This window comes from Colletotrichum fioriniae (assembly GCF_027942845.1).
Source record: "Colletotrichum fioriniae strain IMI 355084 chromosome Unknown scaffold_10, whole genome shotgun sequence".
NCBI lineage: Eukaryota > Fungi > Ascomycota > Sordariomycetes > Glomerellales > Glomerellaceae > Colletotrichum > Colletotrichum fioriniae.
In genome coordinates this window covers 1,789,712-1,814,268 of record NW_027076846.1, presented here as the reverse complement: position 1 = coordinate 1,814,268, position 24,557 = coordinate 1,789,712, and the positions used below count along the sequence as shown (strand labels likewise).

The following is a 24,557-nucleotide window of genomic DNA, read 5'->3' as shown; positions in this document are numbered from 1 at the left end:
ACCAATTACGGCATTACGGCACAGAAAGGCGGGGGCCTAGGCCGGCGTGGACCCTCCCTCCGTACCTGCTTCCATTCTCAGTCAGAAGTCTCCCGTCAACTTCCAAAGTTCTCAAGTTCCCACCGCTTGAGTCGGACGCGACCCGACCTTACCTTACCTTGCACCACCTAACAGGCTAACACCAACACCAAGCCTTGTTCCTTCTTTCTACTCCGTACTATAGGTAGCTTAACTCTCTCAACCATGGAGCAGGCAGGTAGCATCCGTCATATTGCACCAGCGCCCATCAAGGTAAAGGCCAGGTCAGGCGTCGCAACTCGGCCTCAACTCCGGCAACAACGTCTCTCTAGTCTTCCAACAGAGGAAGGTAGGCTCTCTAGGGAGGCCCTTTGCATACAATGTCCGCGTCATTCAATAACTGGGATTTTTCGGATATAGACAGAACAGAACTTGGTCGGCAACTGCCACTTGCTGACTGCTTGTGGAGCACTGGCCTCTGAGCTTCGTAAACCAAGTCCACCTTGGTTTAAGGTAAATTCTAAGGTAAATGTCAAGTGGATCGACGACCTGGGGGCCAGGTATCAGAACGTCACACAGTTCACTTACAGTACCGGAGCAAACCAGACACTCCTCACTCTTAGCATCCGTACTCAGGTCGAAAACCGCAGTTCACACGATTGAACAGAGCTTGCTTAGACGACGCGGCTTGGCATACTTCCCAAAAGAATCGTCTGAACAACTTACTTATGAGTTTAATAGGATGCTTCGTACGGGGATACAAACAATGGGATGAACGGGCTTGGCCGTCGACATGCCAGTGCTAAAACATGCCATACCACGCAGCACAAGCACCGCTACTTTGTACCCAACACCGCCCACCCACACACACTTTTTGTCTTGAGACCCAGACCAACACCAAAGGCCAAGACCAGGACGAAACAGGTCAGATATCCGCCACTGTGCCCGAGTCTACCCTCGTTGTCCACTGACCATCCCCCAGTCTCTCCATCCGTACCGTTCTCTTTGCCCTCCGGCCGCGCAATCAAGCATTTCTGCATAATCCATGTCGCCATGCTATCCCCCTAACGTTCGAATCGCCTGTCAATGTCATGGCCTGCCCTTCCGTCAACTATACCTCTCTTTCCGCCAACGCCGCCGCCCGCCCGCCGTCACTGTTTTTGCTGGCTCGGGATTCCTTGGCTCTGCACTGCAAGTCATTGATGGACGTCAACGGAGGGTTAGCACCGCCTAGCAGCAGAACGGGAACGCGGCCAAGCTCGACGCACATGGTGATCCTGTCCTCAAGTGGCTTAAACTCTCGAATCGGCCGAAAGAGGACTGTCTGTGTCCGCAGCTTGAATATCGTCCGCTGAAACGGAGGCAGCCACTAGCGTGTCCTTGAACCTACAACAAAGTGACCGTACCTTACCGTCCACTATTCCCGCGTACGCCCACCCGAAACATTGACGGCGGCGGGACACACCAGTGCTGTTTGCTGGCCTGGGCTTCGACGGGAAGAGTGGTGCATAAACGAAACGAGGAACGGCAAATGCCAAGAGCGGCGGCTGGCCCGAACCACCTACCACCCCTCGCGCACACACTCGCCTCTCCTCGCTTGAGCGCTTGTCCTACTGCAGTCTGCGAGTGCGCAGGGCGGAGTGTCCGTTTGGATGGACGCCCGATTATTGGCAAAAGTCCAAAGGATCTTTTGCGAGCGGATCCCACTCAGCCGTTCCCTCTTGCTAACACTAACTCGAATACATCCCCTGGTTCATCGCCTGTCGTTGGTCAGCCACCTGCCAGCCTACAGTACTTTCTCGAGCCAAGCATCAGCCGTGCAAGTTTGGGTAGAACAAATCGAACTTTTGCAGACGCGCCTCGTATATTGTGCTGCTGCCTTTGGAGCGGAGTAGTTTTCGCTTCGGCCCCGGTGCCCCAATGGCGCCGTTTCCCATATTGCGATTATCATGCGCAATACGTACGCTCTGCCTCACCACAAATTACAGAACGGAGCACTCTCCGCGACATCCGGCCCATCAGGACAATCGCTGAACCAGCCGTTGACAATGGCAGTTTAATACCTACCCCATCCATCACGCCATGCCTGCTAGGATCCCCTCCAGATCCCCCCGTTCCCCAGAAAACGCCCTTCGGATCCCCTCCGGTACGCCACGAAGTCAGGTTTTGACCATGGGGGCGCCAGTCGCGACTCGAACGTCGCGCCCTCCTTCTACGCCAGCATTCGATTTTTTGCTTCCCACAGATGAACATGGTGCTTTTGGGGCCTGTCAAGCAAATGTCACGTATCACTGATGGAGGACTGGTATGGAGGTATCAGTCTGTTGCAGGCCAGGCAAATACCACCACGCAACACACGCCCCCCGAACCCGGCCGCCCGTTTCTGCTTCTAGCGGCTTCGCCCAATCTCTTGGAATTTTCTTGGAAAGCTTGAGTGGACGCCATTCCCGCACCACAGCTCACGCCCCGTCTTCCAGCTGGCTGCCGCTGAATGCTCGCCCTGCCCTATTTTGCTAAGCCGGCCTCGTTTGTCAACGTGAAGCAAATATTTCGTTGTCATCGAGGAGACAGGACGTTGATTCTGACGCAAGTTTGCCTATGCCGCTCTACCTCGGAACAGGCAATATTCTAGAAACACTTGCCAGTGACCAACACCAACAAAACCCAACCTCGAAAGACGTATTCTTTCCTAAACAAGAATCGACGACGGAAATCTCCAAATAATCTCCACTGTCTAGCCGCTCTCCAAGGTGCTGATCTTTGATTATCGCCGGCAGTTCCCTATCTGCCACTTGAACATCTTCATCCTGGCTCTGTGATCATCGGTCAGCAAAACTGTTTGCATGCTAGCTAACGGACTGTTGCAACCCCTCGCAAAAGCAAGCGCGGTGAAGTCTGGCCACCTGCTCACGGATTCCCAGCCCACTCACACTTTGGGTTCCGTATGCTACCACTACAAGGATGGAAGCATTGTCCGTACGGAGATGTACAAAGCACTACTTTGAAAGCAGTGATGACAGCATGCCGCTCTACGACCTAGAACACGCGCGCCGGAGAATAATACAACCCAACGGCAAGATTTCCCCTCTTTAGATTCTCGACGCCCGAGGAAGCTGGGGGTTGACGGCTAGGACGGCATTTCCTGGACCATTTCTAATCGAGGTCCAGGTACCGGCCAACCACACAAAGTTGACGTGACCGCCATCTCAATCAAGAAGGTCGCAAGCAAACAGGGAGGGGGTAAAAAAGAACTGTGGGTGCAAGAGCAAAGACATCTGCAACCGCAGGGCTCGCAACATCCGAGCCGAGCCCGCCGGCAAAAAACCAACAGAAAGACGAGCATCAGCGAGCACAGCCTCACCGGCTGTGAAAGAAGCCCCGTTTGTCCAAGTGGACTCTTTTCCTTCATCAAGTCGGCGAGCTTGACAGCTGCGACAAATCGTTACCAGTCACCTACGGAGTACTTCGTAGTCTGACTGACATTTTGGGTTGCGAGGGGGAAGAAACAAAAATCCCCAGCCTTTACCCCGGTTGGGCGGCCAAGCCCGCAAGCCAAGACTTTGAGCTGCAAGCCTCCATACACCACTCTGAATACAGCAATTGTAGTCGCTGCCGTACCCTGATGGACAGAATAGAAATACACACGAGATCCGCTCATTATGAGAGTGCGTGCGTCGATGGCAGCTTCCGACTTGTCGCTCACGCATGCTGCTGGCCTTGCTTGGTTGGCAGCTCTTGGGACGTGAGAGTAAGGGCATTATTACGTACATCATTCTCGCGAAAGGGAGACTTTCTCTCAGCTGTGTACGACGATTGTGGAGACGAAATTCGCATACTAACGGCCTACTGTCAGCGCTTCCCAGGGCCTTGGCGACGAGGTTTTGAACTCGAGGGGTTTCAGACAAAAGGACACACGAACTTTTGGAAGTTTCCACATTGGTCCCTTTGTCAGTCGACCCTGCACAACATGTGGTCCGATCACCAAGGCAAATAACCAGACGTGCAACCCGCGCGTCCCATACTCCTGGTGAAAGGCGGGAGGTAATTCCGGGTGCCATTTCTGAATGGAGCCCCCAAGACCTCAATAATGGTTTGGGTTGGTCTTTCTGGAGTCGCACAAGGTTCGTTTGTTTATACGACGTTGTTTTCCCCAGGTTCTTTTGTAAAGAGGAAACTTTTTTCAAACCCGTCTAAGCGACTTGGCTATTTCACTCCCATTGAGCCTCGACAATCAAATCGAGATGTTTGGGAACAGGAGAAACATGAACAAGCTGAACAGTTAGGTCCAGTCCAATGACACCACAACGTGGTCTGGAGCTCTCTCGACTATCGACCGCCTTTTGCGAGCCAGGATGACTTCTTTGCGCCCTTTCTTTCCTTTTCGCATTTCTCCCCTTGGAACCTTTGTATTTCATTGTCCAACGTGGGGCGCGCTGTCACCCCGAGGACCGTGATGCGATCTCCGAGCCCGCATTGGCGAGAGGGGGAGAGAGGCAGAGAGAGGCAGAGAAGAAGGCGAGGAAGATGAGGTTCGTCTTGGATGAGCCAAACAAGCGCAAGCGAGGCGGATATCGACTACGGACTTCGATGTCGTCGCTCTTGATGTTGCCTCCTCTGCTTTTGCACCCGCCTACAACCTGACCAATCCCATAGCGCGCGGATAATATGCGCCGTTGTACAGCAACCAGAAAGCCCATCGTAGTAATTTCGTTGTCGTACTCGCAGCGAGTACAGTCGAACACGAGGTTCCAGAGATGCGAGCCAGCAATGAGGTTTAGGTTCCCCTGCTCTTGGCGGAACAGACTTGATCTCTTTGCAAACGTGAACGAGATGGAGACGATGGCGGTTCCCACATCTCAGCCCAGCATGGTAAGAAATGAAGCCGAGTAAAGAGGAAGGTGGATTTCCCTTTAGTGCGTTCTCGATCGATATAGTGCCGGTGGGATTTATCTACATACCCGATTAGGAGCCTCTGGTAGACTTTGAGAGTCGATCTTGGAGGCATATCTCTTACTGTTCTCCCCTGCCTCCCATGATTTCGTAAACTATCTACTCGCGCATTCCGACATTGTTCACGACCCCCTACCCGAGGTACCGCGATGTTCATAGAGAGAGGCTAGGGATGAAGCAGGCCACAAACCTCATCGTCTTGAAGTCTTTTTCCAGAAAGAAGACACAAGACGAGAAGAGAAGAGGTTCGCGTAGAAGGTGGATTCCAAACCCAGCAGTAGCTTTGTTTCAAAATCGCAGCTGTAGACAATTACAATCCAAGAAAGGATTCTGGGACACGCAGAGATATGGCGTGGTAAGAGCTTGGAGAAATCTGTGCCTTTCCATGGAAACTCGACATTCGAAACTGAGCCGCACAATCGCTTGCCATAAGCTACTACTACTACTACTACTACTACTACTACTGCTGCTGCTGCTGCCACGGAGAGGAGGGTACCGTTGTCTACTTTTCCCTTTGTCTATTTGAGAATCCCTTGGTCGGGTCTTGGTAGATTGTCCGTCCTCGGGACGAAGTATGAGGACAAACTTTATGCTCTTCTCTCATCGAGTCCGTGATGACCTGCTCTCAATAACACATGCGTGATTATTTTTTGACGCAATCTGGTTCTTGTGTGTGATGAGATGTTTGATAGAGCGACTCTCTGACGAGAGACAATGGGATAACATGCATACTTTGAGGTGAGATTTATATATCCCACCTCTTTAGCTATCAATGTATCCTCGACTCACCGGCCCTTTAGCCCCCCCAAAGTTTTGGCCGTTATACTCATCATCCCGTGGTATCAAGATAGACCATCAGGAAGGGAGGGGCTTGCCTCTTTTATCCTACTTGCCTCTACTGGGCGTCTGAGGGTTCTTCGTAATGATCTTTGTAGACATGACGAGCAATACATGGAGCAAACCATTTCTCTCAATACTATGACAGTTTCCTCCGTTTTACATAATTTTAGGATCCAGACATTGCCGTGAAACCTACGTTTGCAAAAGAATTCTCAAGTTCCACGTCAGGACGGTTTCAACGAAACATCGCCGCCCATGGAAACCATTGTATCTCACACACGTTCTTATTCCTTGTTCTTCCTCCTCCTCCTCCTCCTCCTCCTCCTCCCAGCTAGGGCGTCAAGTCTAGAGGTCCCCCCTTGACAATAGCTATTCTAATCATCCCATCACCCTCCAGAGAACAACCGGGGATTCGATCTGTATCCCCAGAGTCTCGAGACTCACGGAAGAAAAGATGAGTATTTGGACCAACAACAAAGCAAGACAGAATCAGGCGCGGCAAGCAAGAAATTATAACCCTCCTCCTGTTTTTTGTTCTCTAAAGCGCAAAGGCTGCTGGCCATCAGAGCAGAGTACACACACCCCTTGTGCTTTGATGGCATGATTTCGAAACTGGATAAAGTCCATAGCCACTCACTCCTCCGCTTCAAATATGGACTAGATATAACCCCATCGAGCACACGTGTGGAACAGAAGTCCAACTCACAAATAGAAGCCGAACGGTACTGGACTTCACTGGACAAAATATATCACTGCAAAATTCCCACAAAACCCCATTAGTAATTGTCGTCTGTTTCTCATTAAAAGAACCGGCTTACGGATCTTCGGTGTAGTGGTTGTGTGTCTGTGAGTGTGTGTGTGTCGGTCTTGGTATGGTACAGCATCATCACCCCGATCCCCTTGGGCATCCCCCTCCCTTTCCCACATTTCCCCGTTTCCCTTTCCTTTCCTTTTCTCCCAAGAAAGACAAATTCTCTCGGTAAAAAGCAATGGGACGCCAAAACTTTTGTTCATGCTGATCCCCCCTTTCCTCCCAGTGCTCCCCTTTCCCCTTGATTCCGTTCCAACTTCGCCCAAATGTACAGGGAACTCCATCCTTGATCGCAATCAAATTCTTGGTTGTGATAGTGAAGAAGTGAGAAAGAGCTAGCTCAAAACGTTGCTTGCGCTGGGACAAAGGTAACACTCCTCGGGGAAGAGGAGTTGCCTTGCCACGAGCGCGGATGCAAATGCTGGAAAAACGCAAGCGCGAGAAGGAAAAAAAGACAAGAAATGAGAATGAAAAGAATTTTGGGGGTGTAAAAGTACAGGAAACGGTGTGTAAATCCACGCCCTTGCCCTGTGAACTCCTTGCAAAAGAAATCAAGGTGACTGTAGCTTTTCTCTCCTTCGTCAGCGATCGTCTGACGACCGTGAGAATATTGTTGGTTTCGAGACGTAGTGAATTCGAGTTTGAATGTTGTGGTGGTCGTGAATGGTATAAATCTTGGTGTGGGGGGTGGTAACTACACGCAAGATGGTGGATGATAGGATCGATACTTCGTGTCGTCAACGCTGGTCAAAAGTCCTTCTAGGTAGCCTATGTGACCATGAACGGCGCTGCTAGCACATGACTGTCCTGCTTTAAGCAGCAGCCTGGGAAGCACCACGGCCACGGACGCTGCCGCGGCCACGGGCCTGACCACCGGTGAAGTTACCGCGGCCACCTCCCTGGCTACCAGAGCGGTTTCCTCCTTCGAAACCACCACGGCCACGGCCGCCGCCGGTGGCGTTGCCGCGAGGAGTGTTGGAAGAGTAGCTGCTTCCACCATAGGCGTTAGCCTTGGGGCGACGAGGCTCGACGATGATGTTCTCGCCGTTAACGGTGTGGGGGTTGGCAGCGGCAGCGGCCTGGTAGCCGGCAACAGTGGCGAACTCGACAAACGCGCAGTTCTGTTGTATTGTTAGTCTGCCACTCAATATTGGTTCAGGACACTCGAAATCTTACCTTCTGGCGGTTGATGTCGAAGTAGGTCAGCTCGCCGTGTGCAGCCAGGGCGCCCTTGAGGTCCTCAGCCTTGACCTTGTCAGTCACGTACTTAACGTATCCCAAGGTGCCGTAGTTCTCGGTGGGTGCCTGGGAGATGGACTGGGGGCGGTTCTGGCGCTTGGAGTCGGCTCCAACGGCTTGCCACTCAGCGGAGGGGGAGTCCTCCTTGGTGGCCTGGGCCTGGGCCTGAGTCTCCTTGGCGGGGGCATCGGCAGCGGGAGCAGCCTCCTTGGCGGGAGCGGCGGCGGGAGCAGCAGGAGCAGGAGCCTTGGCCTGGCCAGCGGGAGGCGTGGCGGTCTTGGGAAGGGGCACGACAGGCTTAGGTCCGACGGCGGCGGCAGCACGGCTGGCCCAAGACATGGGCTTCATCGGGACGGGCGCAGGGGCGGGCTTGGGCTTCTCGGGCTCAGCGGCGGGAGCCTTGGTGGGAGCGACCGGGGTGGGAGAGGGGTCGGCAGGCTTCGGGCTCGGTGACGTCCTCCTCAGCAATCTCCTTCGCCGCGGCCTCGGGGTCAGCCGTAGGCTCCTCGACCTTGGTCTCAGAAGCCTTTGTGGGCTCGGGAACCGCGGGCTCGGCATCGCCGTTGTTGGGGGCGACGTCCTGGGGGGCAGCGCTAACCTCCTCCAGCTTCTTCTCAACCTCGTCGGCATCGATAGCGGGGCCAGTGGCCTCCTCAGGGGTCTGCTCGACCTTGGGCTCCTCAGCCTCTGCCTGGGCAGGGACCTCGGCAACCTCCTCGGGAGCGGCTTGCTCTTCGGGGGCCGCCTCGGCTTCAGGAGCGGCCTCTTCCTCTTCCTCGTCGTTGATATATCTCAGGATGTCGTTGACGACGAAGTAGCCGGAGGGCTGAGGCGCGAGGACAAAGGTCTGGACGAACTTCTTGGGCTCAGCGGACTTGATGGAGCTCTCACCAATGACCTGGATGACGATGTTGTCGAAAGAGGCCTGGGAATCGACGTTTGTGATGCGGACTTTGCTGTTCTGGAAGTCGAGGCTCTTAATTCTCTCTTGGATAGTCTAGGAAGCGTGATGGTCAGCATGATTGGGCTTTTCGAAAGGTGTTGAAGTAACATAAAGAAAGTTGGAAGAACTGACTTGTCTGCCGACGGACACGTTTGCGACCTCTGCCTCCATACCATAGACGAACTGGGAGCGCTTTCCGTAAAAGAGCTGTGGATACGTGTCAGTATTCAAAGAACCATCTCGGAAGGGGGGTCAAGTTGAGCGCGTACGTGAAGCTTATCCGGGTTCTTGCTCAGGGTTGTGTAGTATTGCTCGACAAAGTACCAGCCAACCTCATCCTTAGAGAGGTTGCTGTTTCCAGCCGAGACGGCATCGTTGGTTGAGGTGGGACCTGATGATGTTGGTTCGACAGCGCCCTTGAACTGGTCCGGGTGTGTGTAGTTACCGTTGGTTGCCATGATTGCTTCTGTGGAATCTGGATATCTGGGCGCAATCGGACCGAAAGGAAGGAGGGAGGAAGACGACGATGGAAGGTCGCGAGAGGGCGAAAGCTCGAGGTTTCTGCGGGGCTTTTCGCTTTTGCTTGCGGGGAGATTTCTTCTTTCGCGGAAGGATATTCGATAGCTAGGACCCTTTGAATGATGGAATGTTAGGATTACGATATGCGCCAATGGGAGTGGAGGGTGAAGGATTAGAAGATTTAAGCTCGGAGGTGAGGAGGAGCAGATGCAAAGCGAGCGATATGGATGACCAAGGAGCGTACCTCAAAAGATGCGATGGGCCGGGAGGGATACGCTCAGAAGTGACTCGAAAGAGGTTTGATGACGGAGAGCCGAGGACGGGAGGGGTGGACGACGGGAGGAGGAGGAGGAGAAAGAGGAGGAAACGCCGGAAAAAAGGGTTTCGACGACGATGCGAGGGGGCGGCGGGAGCTTGAGGTGGAAGAAGATGGAGACGCGTGACGAGAGCAGCAGCGATGTGCGGAGATCAAAAGAGAGAAGGGATGGTTGATGGGAAGGGTAGAAAAATGAATGTGCACAGTTCAGAGGCAGAGGACACTGGGATAAAACCGGCTCAGGGTGTGTGTGTGGGTTTTTTGTGTGTTCAGTTGAGCAGATCTGGTCGTTCGGGGAGGCGGCGGCGGGCTGGTTTCTCTGAAGAAGAGCGGAGCGGCTTGCGAAGTGGGAGGAGAGGGTGGGACGTGGATGTGGATGTGGATGTGGATGGTCTTTTTTTCTTTCTATTTTCTAATTTTCGTTTGCGGTCGAAATGTCGTGAGAAGCAGAGGGAGGGACACTTTTTTGGGCTTCCCGGGGGTACCAACCGTAGGTACCTTACCACAGGCGCAATCCGAAGATGTGGAAAGGGCAAAGGAACCAAAAAGAAAAAAAAATAACACACAATTGTCGCTGCCAGACCACGACGTGCCCTGTGCTTCTCTAGGTCACGGTTCTCCTGCGGCAGGCGGCGCCAGGCCTGGGAACTGATTACCGACCCAAGTGGGGTTTTGCCGTGCACAGATCCCGATACATCTGGGAGCTTCCCTGATACCTATAGCCCCTGCGACCTTTGCTGAAGTGTAGAAGTCCCCGGAAACCATCTCAAGTATCGACAGGTTGGCTTATATAATCAGGGTAGCACGCAAAACCTAGAGCTCTTGGCCAAGCTCCCCAGCTCTAGCATCGAAGCAACTGCGTTTAAGACGTAGAATGGCAACTGCCATTGAGCAATGCTCCGGTGAGCGGAGCGCTTGAAGCTCTGCGAGGTGCATGCTCCATGTCTGCCCAATGACCTGTTGTCCTTTGATCTCCTTCAAAGAGGCGCGTCATCCTGTAATGCCTATCTATTCTCCGAACCACCAATACGTTTTGGCAGGGTATTGCCGAGGCAAAGGACCAAGCTAATAATACGGGTGTCAGACGCCAAAGCAAACCTCAGTCTTTTGTTCATATACTGTCTTTATCAGCTCCCTGACCGAGTTCTTTGCTCATGGCTATACAATTATAATGATACAGTGGTATTGTTGTTCGATTTTCTATCGAACTGACCCAAACGTCATTTTTATTCAACCCAGCCAAAAACCTCACTCACCGCCATCGTGTTGGACCTGACGCCGATGAGCGTGATGACGAGTCCAACCAAGTCTACCACCAGCAGGAGAGCCGCCGCCATCATGAAGCGGGGGCTGAACACTCTGTACAGCATGAGATGTCTCCTCAGCCATCCAGCCCACGCCATAGTTGCCAAAGACTCAACGGCGAAGTAGGCAATAAATATGCCCAGCGCTCTGCCGACGCTCTCAAGTACTCCCTTCCTCTTAGGGCTCACTTTCCAAAGTACAATGAGAGGAACGGCCGCAACGGCAACGATTTGACCCGCGAACGTGTTGAGGGCCATGACGATGGGGCTCCATGGGTATCTGATGGTGAATAGTGGGATGAAAGCGCTGTCCCATTGGAGACTGCTCAGTGTGGCTTGGTGGCCGGTCTTGAAGTACCCAAAGTTGCCAATGATTGCAAGCATAATGGGTCCAATCGCCTCATTTGTCAAAGAGTTAAGGTCGAGAATCTCCACGAGCGAGAGAATCTGCCAAAACATCAGGGCCAAAGCGCCACCTCCCATAGGCTTCGAGAGGAGGATGCAGGCTCCAACAATGTTCATCGGAAGAAGCAGATATCTCGAGCCATGCGTGTTGCCATAGCCCAAAACAGTGATCTGGGGACCGGCGTTTGTAGGTGTTCTGAAGATCGAGACCAGAGGCGGCGCCCAGACAAATGCGGTAGTGCCCGCCACGAAAACCAGGGTGAGGATCACCTGGGCCATATAAGTCCCGGCATTCTTCAGAGTCTGGGCTGGCAGGTCTGGGAACCAATCGCCGTTGTCGGCAGCATCGAGAACCCAGTACGATGCTGACAGAAGCAAGCCAATCCGGTAGACATAGCCAATCCATGCTGGCCCGAGCCCCTCCCAATTGCGAGTAGGCAAAAGGAAAGATTGGATAATGGAAGGTAGGATGAGGGCGACGGCGAAAGGTATGGCTAGTTGCCACGTAGACGACGTTGAGGAGGTAGCCGAGGAATAGTAGGTCGAAGTACAGTAGGGCATTTGCTCCTCACGGCAGAGTTTGGAAAATGATGCGAGCCGACCAAGAATAACAAAAAGAACCGAATGGTATATCGCGAGAGTGCGTTCCCGTATCGTAGGCACCGAGAACGCAGCAAAGACATTCGCCACGCCAAAGGTCGTGATGAAGAAGAGGAGGATCGAATCCTCCCAGATGGTGTATGAGTTTGATGCGAAACCAATGGACTGGCTGACCGTGAAGAGAACGGCGAGCCAACCCCAGACGTTGTTGGGCAGAAGATGGCGAAGAGTCTTGCCGAAGCCATAAAGCGAGAACAGGACACCTAACGCGCTGGTGACAGCGCCACCAGCAACAGCGTAGACCAGATCCTCAGGGCCGGTGAAGACGGAGTATCCGGCGCCAACCAGTGCTCCAGGTACAGCGCCGAGAATTGCCGCAAGGAAGATCTTCTCGTGGAGAGTCTTGTATGACGCAGTCCCATCGGGTTGGACACCCTGGAGTTCCAGCTTCATCTCTGCCTGGTCCAGCTCGAGATCGTCGAGAACAGCAAAGTCCTCATCTTCGTCGCGCGAGGCATAGACGAGCAGAGTAATGACTCCGACCGCCATGACAACAATACCCGTCACCATCTTGGGCACATCGAAACGGGCCCACAAGTCCTTGCAGATGCGCAGGGTTTCCTCCTGGAACATGTTGAAAAAGCCGTACGATTCCTGGTGGTTCTTCCACTGCCAAGAACGGTCGGCCTTCCTCCATAGGTTCGAAACATGGCCGGCCGTGGCGCTTTTAGACTGGTCAATACCACGGGCAGCAAAGTACGAGTCTTGGTATCGCTGGATGCCAGCAGCGGTCATCCGCGATACGGCTGCCAGGTTATCCCAGGCTTTGCCCTTCTTGCCAGCGAAAGCTTCCTCGATGGGACGTCCCAAATTGTTGTAAGGGATCGGGATGCCCAAAAGGAGTGCCAGAGTTGGTACGAGATCAATCTGATTGACCGGTCTGACCTTGGCCATGCTCGGGGGCTGCTTGAACTCGGGCTTGGTCCGGCCAAAGAAAGGACGCTTCGAGTACATCCACAGAGCTGCCTCGACCTCGTCGTCGCTCTCGCCGCCATGGTCGCCCTTGCTATCCATACCATGATCTCCCATCACGACGAGCAGAGTATTGTCGTCGATCTGAGCGGCAAGATCGCGGATGAAGATATCCATCTGCTGGAGCTTGGCCGTCATTGCCGCATGGTTTGGTCCGTAACGGTGGCCAGCGTGGTCGACACCAAGGAGGTGACCGATGAGAACATCCCACCTGCCCTTCTGCTCCTGTTTGAGGAGAGGGAAGATGTGATCAATAACACCGTTGTCGACGGTGTGCAGGTCCCAGACGTTGAAGCTGTCGTACGCTCTGCTCACGTTGGCCTCGAAATAACCGGGGAACAAAGACATCCAAGTATCGTCGCCCAGGTGCGCAATGCGCTTTCCAGCGTCCTTCAGTTGCATGAGAAGGTTGTCCTCCTCAATAGCGGTACCAGCAAAGTTGCTACCGGCATCGATGAACGTGGGCAGTGTACCAGTAGTCAGACCCTTCAGCCTCTGGAGAGTAGTAGTCGGCGGGTCAGCGATAAAGGGGCGCAGGAAAGCGTGTTCCGGGGACTTGACGGCAGTCTCGTGCAAGAAGGGCAATGCGTTGTGGAAAGGAGCCTGATCCTCCACGGGAACCGTAAAGTCGTACCGCAGCGCATCGACGATGACGACCACGGCCTTGTCAAACGACTTTGGGTGCCAGCAACCGCCTGGGACCGTGCCTTGGCCCTTCCAGCTCGACGAGAGCTCGAGCGGGGGTGCCGTACAGTTGGACTTCTCGTCGAGTACCAGTCGCGTCAGGAGAAAGCCGCTGGTGAAGAATGCGATGCCAATAGCATGCAGACACAGCATCCACGCCCAGAACGCAACGGTCCACCACCATCTACGCTCATAGGCATTCTTGCGCCGGCCTTCAAACACCTCACGCTGCTTCTCGCGAAGGAGTGCTCGTTCCTTTTCCGCCTTTATCTCCTCGGGGGATCTGCTAGCCTCCTCTATCTCCCTTTGGCGCTTCAGTTTGGCGAATTGCTCGGCAATGGCTTTGTAGTCGGCGGGCGGCGGACCCTTCGGTTTGGGGGATTTTTGAGGCATTGTGGCTTGTCTTAGCTGGTAGCGTGTTCAAAAAAAGAAAAAGGAAAAGAAAGATATGAAATATTAAGGCTGGCACTCGATGGCCATTGGGTTAAAGGAAGCTGTCAAGCCCCTGCTTTGGAGTCGTGTTCGTGTATTGTAGCTGCTTTGCGGATCGCAGCATGTAGGAGAGATGGTTTCGAACTGGCGAAGGGAGCTTAAAATTGGGAAGTCCACCAAGTTCCGGCAGCAGCCGCAGCGGCAGCTTTGGTGGGGCAGACGAACGCGACTCAGGGGCCAAGGATCCTGCACCTTTTGGTGCCGGCAACCCCTGGGTCACTAACAGAGCTTGGATTGGGACGGGTATGTCATCACCGATATTGCACACATAGAAGAGCAGTGCCGAGACATGCTTCTTGGAGGTAGCTTCTGCTATACAGACAAAACGATTGGGGAGATCCATTTTCGAAACTTTTGCTTTTACTAATTATCATGTAATGCGTTATCCCAATACTGGACTCCAAAACCACGCGAAACTGAACACTGGGCCTAATACAAAAGAAGCAGAGACGTCTCTCTTCGATGTCTTCCATTAGTCGAGAATGGACAGCCGCTTGAGCAACAGCTGACCTACAATACCACCTTACTCAGCCGTCAGCTCGGTACTGCGGAACCTTCGAGCAGGTATATTAAGCTTGAAAAGCTCATCCATCTCGGCCTGAGTCCTGTCTCGGACCTCGGGCAGACAAAAGTAGGCCCAGACATAGAAGGCGGCATTGATAGCAGCGTACACCAGCGCCGTGCGAGGTCCAAGACCCCATCCGTTGGGAGCGTTTTCCAACATCCTTGGCAAAAGCCACATGTTGAATTGTCCTGCGATGAGATAGGCTACTCGGCCGATAACAAGTGTCTTGGCTTTTTGTCGGGTCGAAGGAATCTCGGGGTTAATAGCATACACGAGAGGTCCGATGGAAAGATTGTAGACTCCTGTGAAGATCACGAGCATGACTGCGATGACCCAAGGAACTGCCGGGTGCGAATCGCTATGGAAGCCTAGCACGCCGACACCTGTCATGAGAACGATGGATCCCATCAATCCCCAGAGCCAGATGGTTCTGCGTCCGACGTAGTTCATCAGGGGCCAAGAAGAGACGATACCGATGATGCCGATTGCGTACTGGATGAGCGTAAAGTCGTATGACTTGGAGCTGCTCATGCCTGCCTTCTGGTATAGCTTGGCTGAGTAAAACATGAGGGCCGAACCGCAGAGCTGTTGCGTCAAGTTCATGGTGACGACAATCATGGTACGGCGAAGATTGGTGCCGCGGAAGCACTCCAGGTACGTAATATTGGAATCTTCCTGACTGCTCTTCTCCTGCTCGTTGGTGAGCTCGAGGACCTTGACCTGACCGTCAACTGGATACGTCGGATCTTTGTTGAGTCTTGCAAGGGAATTGCGTGCGAGGTCGGAACGAGATTGGCGCATGAGCCACCAAGGCGATTCGGGGGCAAGGAAGACGCAGAGGAGAACAGGAAGCGGCCATATCCATTGGATGCCGACGGGGATGCGGTATGCCATGAGGTCGTTGGATTCGATGTTCGTAACACCCTTGATTGCCGCCGTCGAGAAGAGCTGGCCGAAAATCCAGCACATAGAGACGAAAGTGGTGAGAGTCGGGCGAAGCTTGAGGGGCGAGATATCGGAAGCATAGGGTAGAACGCAGGCCTGGAAAGCTCCCCAAGGAAGTCCCAAGAGGAACTCGCCGGCGAAGATCATGCCGAGACCAGCCTTATAGCCTCCCGTGGGCAAGACCGCCGGCGCGAAGAAGTTGACGAGAAGTAGTACCATGATTGATCCGAGAGAGAACATCATCGTCTTTCTGTAGCCAAACCTGTCCATGGACAGACCGGCGAAGTACATGGCCGCAACTTGACCGGCCTGGCTTGAAGTAAGAATCAAGGACTGCCAGAGTGTTGGGATCTCCTTGACAGCGCCCCCTTGCGGAGCGTAACCGAAGAGGTTCTGGAACTGATCCAAGGAGAAAAAGTTGCCCATCAGAGCGAGGTCGTAACCCTCGCCGACAATGGTCATGGCGAAGAAGATGGACCATTTGATCGCGGGGAGGTACTTCGAGACGGTCTGCATGTAGTTGTGATGCTCCTCGTAGTCTCTGGCAGCCTTGGCCTCCGGGTTGGAGGCAATCGTATCGGGTATCTCCTTATCTTGTACTTCCTGTACAGAGGACATGGGCTTTTCGTGTATAGACGACATGATGAAATGAGCAATCGATGGAATACTGATAAAGCTGAGTTGTAAACATGGAGCAGAAGAAATGCTCGATCCAGAGTGTGTTGAACGAAGCAACTTTGTTGGGGAGAAGGAAAAGGGCGAGGAGATGTATGTAGGATGGCGAAGGAGGAAAAGGAGAAGAAATGAAGACGGATAGAACGAACTGCAGATGTCCATAACCCACAGCGGTCACTGCCCTCTCAGGTCGAATTGGCCCATGACACGAGAGCTCCTTCTCCATGATACGACTGAAGGAGGCCTTCGTGGGGGGACCATTGCTATGACAAACTCTAAATAAGAAGATAACGGGCAACGATGCTCACGAGAAGGTGCCACGTCCATTGGGACCTGGATAACTTCAATCAACCCTCAGGGTTGCGTGGCTGCGTGGATAATGCGCCTAAGGGGAATCCCCAGACGAATGCAGCGAAGCCCCATGGGGTTCGAAGTCTTTTCATCGCGGTTTCTTCGGCCTCCGTGACTCTGACTTGACCAAAAGCCTGCGTACCATACTTTGGAAATATTGGGCGTTTCCACCTCCCCACAATGAACCGGCGGTCAGGTTGAAGTACACACAGTAGGTAGTGCGGGAGCAGCGCCGACATCAATTAATGCTGTCTAATGACGGCGGGTCTTCGGCCTTACTGAACATGAATATCAACCTGAGTAGGATGCGGCTTTCAAGGCATCCTACTGTGTACAATTGCTCCGGTCATACTCCAGCATTGTGTTCCGAAGTCACGATAGTGACTGAGTATCATGAATGGCATGTTTGGTTGGTGTATTTATCCGTGGACAAACTATTCAGCCCTGCCACGACCTGAAACAGGGAACGGCCTCTCGCCAAACCCGCTGCAGATTCTTCATCGTCTTGAATCGCCGCTCCGATGTCTCGAGCTGTAATAGTCCCGATCTCTGTCTCTATCCCTCTCCCTCTCCCTCTCCCTATCACGGTGCCCACCCCCATGCCTATCCCGATCTCGGTCCCTCTCTCTCTCACGATCCCTCTCGTCCCTATAGCTCTCGCCCCTGCGCTCCTTGCGCTCGCTGCGCCTCTTCTCCTCCTCGCGGCGGTACTCGTCCAGCCTCGGCCGCCCGCTCTTTTTCTTTCCGCCGTGGTTCCACTGCCCCAGGTCCTCGGCGCCCTCCAGCTTCTTGGCCCCCAGGCCGAGCTGGTTCTGCCGCCTCTCGGTCGGCTGCTTCTTCTTGGGGCCGCGCATCTTGCCATCCCAGCCCATGCCGCGCAGCAGCGCGGCGCCGAACTCGCCGTCCGGTATCGCGTCGTAGTCTGCGAGCGTCGCGTCCTCACCCACATGCTTGATGTCGGAGAGGTAGGCGTCCTGTTCCGTGGCCTGGATGACAATGTCTTCTTCCTCCTGGCGCTTGTTCCCGAGTAAGGCATCCATGGCGTCTTCGTCCGCTGTGCGAGGTGCCCGTTTCTCATTTGGTGATCGATCACCACCCTGGCCGTCATTGTCATCTGCTGCCGTTTCATCCCGACCTGTGGGTGTGGTATTCTCCTCGCTCGCCTTGCGCTTCTTGACGGTCAACCCCCATTGTACCTGCTTCTCCGCATCGGCAGGCTCTCTCTCTGACTCTTGTTGTGTGCCGTTCCGTTCTTGCTCTCGCTGCGCCTGCACCTCGGCAGGCAGCAGATTCTTGCCTCCCCTGCGTCCGCGCAACTCCGCCTTCCAGTCGCGGTTGTTTTGCTTCTCAATCACCAGCTCACGGGGCTTCTCCTCTCGTTTCCGATCAGAGTCACCGCCAATTTCTGTAATCGCTTCGTGTCGTCCGCGGCTATGATCGTGCTCGCCGTCCGAGTCCGAGTCAAAGTTGTTTAGCGCATTCGTTCGTGACCGTTTGCCGAGTGATGATGGTGGGTCCGGGCGCGACGGTTTCTTGTTGTTTTTTGAGCTGGAAGAGCCGCCGAAGCTGATCGCTATCCTCGGAGCTTTGGGACCGTCTGACATGGCGCGAGTGTCGACGGGTGTGTGTTGTGAAATGATTTGAAAGAAAGAGAATTTTGGTGGTTGTAGCACGCTGGTTCACAGAAAGCAGTGGTCGGTTCACTTTGCGACGTCAACTTGCAGGGATTAGGACGCAGTGGCATTATGTAAGGTGGGGCACACTTTCTACATGACAGCTCTGTCGCAACATAGCTATCCGAATGCAGAAGCTCTTATCTACGGAACCCATGGAACAGCACCTTGAAATCTGGAAATGCATCTATATCGACTTCCCCTGGTGCCCATCAACATGCAAAACGCCGTTTCCTCCCACGCAATGTTATTTTTCGTTTATTTAGGCCACGTTCCCTCAAGCTTTGACAAGCTTAGAAAGCAAAGATTTGGTCCTCGAGCTTGCTCACGGGGCGGGCCTTCTTGAAGCCAAGGGTCTCGGCCGTCTTCTTCAGTCCGCTGACCATGGGCGGGGGACCGCAAAGCAGAAGCTTGACGTCGTCGGCAACCTTGGGAAGGAGCTTCTGTATTATATGTCAGCTCTGCACACAGAGTACGAGATCCACTGGGAGGCCTTACGGTAATCATGTCGCCGGTGACGTAACCGACGCCGCCGGTCCAGCCCGCAGGGGGCTTGTCAAGAACGTAGTGCACACGGAAGCCAGCGTCTTCCTTGGCAAGGGCGTCCAGGTCCTCCTTCAACAGGATATCCTGAGGGGTAACGTTGGCGAAGATGAGGTCAATCTCGGTCTTGTCACCGGTGGGGCGGCCACGAATGACAGCGCGAACGATTTGGAGCATGGGAGTGATACCAGTGCCGCCAGCAATCATACCAAAGTGACGGACCATGTTCGGGGTGTAGACGAAGGCGCCCTTGGGACCTCTGACCTTGAGCGTCTGTCCAACCTTCATCGACGCCATGTACTTGGAGATGTTACCGGTGGGGTAGGACTTGATCAGGAGGTCGAAGTAGCCGGGCTGGTGGTCGCCAGAAATGGGAGTGTAGGAGCGCACAATCTCCTTGGTGGTGCCATCAGGCTGGGGGCAGTTGGCACCAATGGAGATGTGCTGACCGATGGGCAGGCCGAGGATGGCCTTCTCGCTGGGGAGGTTGAAGCGGTAGCTTCGGACGCTTGTCAGCTGGGAATGTCAGGTTTTGAAGCTTGGGAGTACGACTTACATGGCGACATTGTGCGAGATGATGGTCTTCTCCTTGAGCTCAAAGTCCTGGAAGGTATCAGGCTTCAGGACCTTCTTGATCTCTGCATGAGGGGGGTTGTCAGTGGGCAATTCCGAGGTATTCCGAGAGGGGCCGAACTCACGCATGGCGTTGAACTTGTAGGCTGCCAGCGCGAGCGCCAGGGCAACAGCGTACGGCGTCCATTCGCGCTTGGTGATGAAGCATCCGAAGACGATCAGACCAGCGGGAATGTAGATGTTGTCAAAGTATTTGCGGGTAGTCAATTCGGACATTTTGAAGACGGTGTCCGAGGACTCTTTTTCTCCACAGAAAGCGGGATAGGACGTGTAGCTGGGAGCTTACTAGCTCTTTCGTTACGGGTCTCGGGAAATCTGGATAATTGCCAAAAAGGAAAATAGGTCAGTCGATGTCATGGATAGGAAACACGTGCTACTCACTAGACAACCGCGAAGCTGGGGGAATAGGGAAAGCTGTCGCAGTCAATCGGTGACGATGTCGAAGCTGGAAGGGCGAGCGTGCAACCAGATATCGTAAGATCGCGAAAGTGGGACAGCCCCTCCAATTTTCTGTTGAGTTGGGTTGCCGAGTTTCTGCCAGCCCTCGAACGGCGAGCGGTCAAGTGCAGCTTTGCGGTTGCGAAGTGCGTCGGTATGCGGAGGCCGGGGGCGGGATCCGTGAAAGCGAGCCAAATTCGGCAAAATAATCCGACGGCAGATGCAGCAAGGTCCCGACCTCGGGCTCGGTTTGCTTGGGGGGATTTAGGTTTGATGCGTGAGGTGGTCGGTTGGTCGGTCGGAATGTCGGTTCTACAACTTCCTACGTGGCTTGAGCATCATGTGGCAGTGCATGTGGCGGTGCGTATGGCTGACGCTCTAACTCGTGTCTCCAGCCACAGCGCCACATAAGGTTGAAGATGCGCCTCGTGTCGAAGATCAACATGTTGATCAACCAGCTGACGGAGCTGAGCTGCAGGAGCTCTTTCTTGCTTTAGTGCACTTGCGTCTAAGGTCTATGTATCTGAGACATGATTGCTCCAAAACATTGGTGCAGGACTGCAGGTCAGTGACAATCTGGGCACAGATGATTACGATCAACCGCAGTCTCTTTTCGCTTCATCTTCTTCACATCAGAAAACGACTGTTTGCAACGTCATCGCTGACGGGCGAATGGCCGGCATCATTCTCACTTTTCCATCGACTGACAGTCATAATCATACGCATGGTCAATTAAAAGCCCCAACTGCCGTTGAATGATAAGAGACATTCCTCGCATGGTTCGTGTAGTAACGCTTACCAGGGAGGGCTTCGGCAGCTTCGGGAAGAGGTCACCAACAAGCCACCAAAAAAATCAATTTAACAAAGAAGGGGGCGTGGGAGAACAGCAGGAGCCAGGACCAGTTCCTGAAAAGCCACCATACACGGGAGCTTGTACAGCTAGGTGATAGCTAGGGACTAGTTCCGGTCCAAAACTTCAATGCGCCATTTGGCTTGCGACGATCCGGCCTGTTCCAACAAGAGGACTAGCTATTCCTACCTTACGACGAAGGAAAATGAGCAGTCCGTCAGTTTGCTAGTCGTCCTGACAGCGCGCACGACTACCCAAGCTTGCTAAGGTACGTTTGCTGCGCCAAATTTGACAGATCGAGCAAAATGGCAAGACATCGGTGAAAACCGTGACATCATTACAGACTGGCCGCAGCGTGGCAGTGAGACGAAGGATATTGGAATGAAGTACTAGCGGAATTGACAAGATATGTATCCGTATCCAGGTCTCTCCTCGGACGGCCGTGTACGGATACATACCCCCGGGCGACTGGGAACCAATCTGGAATGCTGTCTCTAAAGCGTCACGAGCAGCCAGGCCTGGTGAGGGGAAATTCCGGGGGAAGTTAATCACTGATCGACCGGAAGCAAACTCCCAACATCGTAAAAATCTGATGCAAAAGTGTCGGGAAGTGGGATTTCTCCGCCTCGTTGTACGCAAGTATGATAACGCGTCCCTTCCCCAGATGCAATCGATCATTTTTCTAGATGGATCCCTGGATGCGGGAATATCGATGTCGGAGTCCTCACCTTATCCCACCAATTTTTTTTTTTGTCTCTAAGCTTTGCTGGTAGCGTCCTACGTGAGCAACACAGCGCGGGATGGATACTTGGGCCGACCGCGGTGGTTGGAAAGAGTGAGACGGGCCGGATTGTCGAACGGGTTGCCGGCCGTTCCCCGCTTTCGACACCAAAGTCAGGTCCATCGTCCCCAAGGCACCCGTCGGACTGGATGCGGGAGGTCCGTGCCAGGTGGTTCAAGAATTAAAGGAGACGGGAAAGTTTAGGAAGAAAAACGTGCGCTCCGTGTTGCGGTATCACGCTTGTGTCGCGCGCGACTCGCTCGTGGAATCGGTGGTAAGAGCATAGAGCGCGTGTCGCGTGGTGAAAAAAACATCCGAAAGGGTCATGATAGTGATACCCGCAACGACATCGAAATTGCGGCCGAAAGCAAGGATATATACTAGGTAGATGGAGAAACTTGGATTACAGTGTTATACGGGCCACGGCCCGTGTCCAGGGCAACTGTTTACCTGCAGTCCTGCACAAGCCCGGCTCATTTCCAGGAAAAACGGACACCTCTATATTCGCCTCACTTGGTTTTATCGGGGGCACGCCTTGGCCCAGGACTGCTGGTGGATTTTGCGGTTTGATGATGATGGGATTGAGCGCTCGCGAGTGGCGCACAAATTGTGCGGCAGTGGCTTTCCGGTGTGTTTCCCCCTTCTCAAGGTCTCACATTTGTAAATCCGTACAGGTGTAGTTATACTCCGACCGCCGTACGGATACAATCACATCAGGAACGCCCCTGTCCTGACGGCGATCAGAGACAAGTCGCAATCTTGAGTCCTTGACAATTTGGCCCCCGCCCGCTTCAAAGCCCGGTTGTTCCTTGGATGTGCCCCCATGCCCCCCCAAATTTGTTCGGCGCGGGTTTGGTTTCACAATTCTTCGCATCCGTGGTGAAAGGGTGCAAACTGCAAAGGTGTTCGGCCGGGTCGTTCAGACGATCGCGTTGGCCGCCCAGCGTCCCATTCCTGGGAAATTTCTTGAAATGGGCTTTCTCTAATCTTCAAGGGAGCGTGCCCGGGCGTCTTAAACACCTTTAATCATTCCTCACCATCGTCTCTACTTCATCTGAAACCGGCCGCATGGCACGATGGCACCTTCTTGAGCTTGACGCGGGCGGTCCAACAACTTTACCTTACCCCCAAATTTCTTGATAACCAACATTATTTGCCATACACAACCGCCGCAATGGTGTACTCTCGTGCCAACTGGTTCTGTTTCCCTCTTTCAAATTCGTGCTCGCTCGCTCTCGGCAAGGTCGAGTCTTGAATCCTTTGCCAATTACCGGAAGAAGGCTTGGGTGAAGGCGCCCCAGCACACCGACGAATATGTACGGATCTTCGTAGTGCACTTACACAGCCGTGGACAAAGTCACAAACCGAAGGGTCCCAAGACCACCTCCCCCTCGTATCCGTATAAAATGGGGCTGACATGGCCAGGGAATTGACCGTCAGAATTCTCTTGGTTCATTTATCTTACCCGACTCCTTCTAGAAACAAGAAAAGTCTATTCAGAGAACACGAGAAAGGGTTTCCCCTTGCTCTGTGATGCAGCTTTACGCGCACAAGAGCGACAAGACCCCTCCAGTCTCCAGAGGCCAAGAGAAGAGCGCCCTGAGCAAATCATTTCGGCGTGGAAAGAAGCCGCAGCCGGGGGCGAGGCGGCCGAAGCGCAACGAAGGGGAGGGGAAATTTGAAGCAATCTTGAGATATTTCAAGTCGCCGGGGCGCCCCCATTAAGCTGAATATTGAAAGTGGCTTGAAACGACCCTTACTCTCGGCCTGACCGGCTCTAGCGCCGTCTCCACGGCGAGGAGAGGAGCCTCATCATTCATGCTGCAGAAGAAAGTTTAGTTGAGAGCGGAAAAAAGAAAATGGAGAGAGAGAAGGAAATCGCAGCTAGTGAGGCATCAGGAAAATCAATCGATGATCACGATTAGAGAACCCTACCGTAGGACCCTGGATAACCGGGTCTCAGAGGCAAGAAGACAGGCATGGCTTGGTCACGGGCGTGGGCGGACTGAGCAAGCCAACGGAGCCATTCAGAGTTACTGAAAGTCAACCCGAATCCATCGTCTTGGGCTTAGGCGACTCTGGGATGGCAGCGAACTTTGTAGCATGCGCGGCATCTACGGCGTCGAGCATCTGCGGCTACCGCAGTAGTGGAATTGGCGGTCGTGAAGGGATGGATTTCCGCGAGGGCGAAGACGAAGACACCTGGATAGCACATCACGCTATGAGACATAAGTCCCGAGATGCCGGGAGCCACTACTCGCGATAGCCCACCGTAGCTGAGCAAGTATTGGAGATGACAGGACGGGCTGTACAGCTTGTACTATGCCGAATGGTAAACTTGGTAAGCGTTGACGTGCTGAAGTTGCACCGCCATTCTGCTGCGTACGCAGCCGCCGTCGACATACCGGCAGCGTAGCAACAGCATCCCAGATTGCTGGTCACTGGTTGCGCGCGGCGGGCTTTGGTGGATGCAGAGCCCATTTTCTCTTGTGGATTCGGGCATGTTGGGACTTGGAGGTGGTACATGGTCGGAGACGGGGCGTCGCAAGCTGCATCTGCCATCGCCGGCCTCACGGCATGCAATTGAGGCGAGGAGGCACAGCAACAGGGTGGCACTGGAGGACTGGTACGCAGCAGGGCCAGCGAGGTGAGGGGAGGAGGAGTGCCGAGGAGTGCCGTACGGATGCGCCATGCGTGCCGTGATTCCATGGTGAAAAATGCATGAGAGTGACGAGATGCACGCAGTTTCCGGTGGCCTCGCAAGCTCGTCAGTCGAATTCTGGTGGTACCGACAAGGTGCAGTCTCCAAAGACGCCAGAGGAAGATAGGTATGGCCCACCCCTCCCCTTGGCAAGCTGGGAGCCATAGAGCCACAGACCCATGGCACCATGATCCACGTAAAACGTGCATAATGGAGTGGATAAGAGTGGGCTTTGGCGTATGTTTCGAT

General features: G+C 53.9%; 6 protein-coding genes across 6 annotated transcripts; all 6 read right to left on the bottom strand.

Annotated features, from left to right (window-relative positions):
* Positions 1 to 7,431: 7,431 nt before the first annotated feature.
* N0V96_008520 (uncharacterized protein) lies at positions 7,432 to 8,206 on the bottom strand (the record flags this gene model as incomplete). The annotated part of the gene is made up of 2 exons (XM_065758359.1): positions 7,432 to 7,740; positions 7,796 to 8,206. The coding sequence occupies 2 exons, from the start codon at positions 8,204 to 8,206 to the stop codon at positions 7,432 to 7,434; spliced, it is 720 nt and encodes a 239-aa protein (XP_065613114.1).
* Positions 8,207 to 8,243: 37 nt separating this feature from the next.
* N0V96_008519 (uncharacterized protein) lies at positions 8,244 to 9,259 on the bottom strand (the record flags this gene model as incomplete). The annotated part of the gene is made up of 3 exons (XM_053190138.2): positions 8,244 to 8,855; positions 8,934 to 9,008; positions 9,071 to 9,259. The coding sequence occupies 3 exons, from the start codon at positions 9,257 to 9,259 to the stop codon at positions 8,244 to 8,246; spliced, it is 876 nt and encodes a 291-aa protein (XP_053052560.2).
* A 1,603-nt stretch (positions 9,260 to 10,862) lies between these two features.
* GPI13 (mannose-ethanolamine phosphotransferase gpi13) lies at positions 10,863 to 14,054 on the bottom strand (the record flags this gene model as incomplete). The annotated part of the gene is made up of 1 exon (XM_053190137.2): positions 10,863 to 14,054. The coding sequence occupies one exon, from the start codon at positions 14,052 to 14,054 to the stop codon at positions 10,863 to 10,865; it is 3,192 nt and encodes a 1,063-aa protein (XP_053052559.2).
* Positions 14,055 to 14,676: 622 nt separating this feature from the next.
* N0V96_008517 (uncharacterized protein) lies at positions 14,677 to 16,305 on the bottom strand (the record flags this gene model as incomplete). The annotated part of the gene is made up of 1 exon (XM_065758358.1): positions 14,677 to 16,305. The coding sequence occupies one exon, from the start codon at positions 16,303 to 16,305 to the stop codon at positions 14,677 to 14,679; it is 1,629 nt and encodes a 542-aa protein (XP_065613113.1).
* Positions 16,306 to 16,685: 380 nt separating this feature from the next.
* spp2 (DNA primase large subunit Spp2) lies at positions 16,686 to 18,293 on the bottom strand (the record flags this gene model as incomplete). The annotated part of the gene is made up of 2 exons (XM_065758357.1): positions 16,686 to 16,810; positions 17,324 to 18,293. 2 exons carry the CDS (start codon positions 18,291 to 18,293, stop codon positions 16,686 to 16,688), a joined length of 1,095 nt encoding a protein of 364 aa, XP_065613112.1.
* Positions 18,294 to 18,655: 362 nt separating this feature from the next.
* CBR1 (NADH-cytochrome b5 reductase) lies at positions 18,656 to 19,754 on the bottom strand (the record flags this gene model as incomplete). Its single annotated transcript, XM_053190134.2, has 4 exons — positions 18,656 to 18,805; positions 18,861 to 19,404; positions 19,462 to 19,543; positions 19,604 to 19,754. 4 exons carry the CDS (start codon positions 19,752 to 19,754, stop codon positions 18,656 to 18,658), a joined length of 927 nt encoding a protein of 308 aa, XP_053052556.2.
* Positions 19,755 to 24,557: the final 4,803 nt, after the last annotated feature.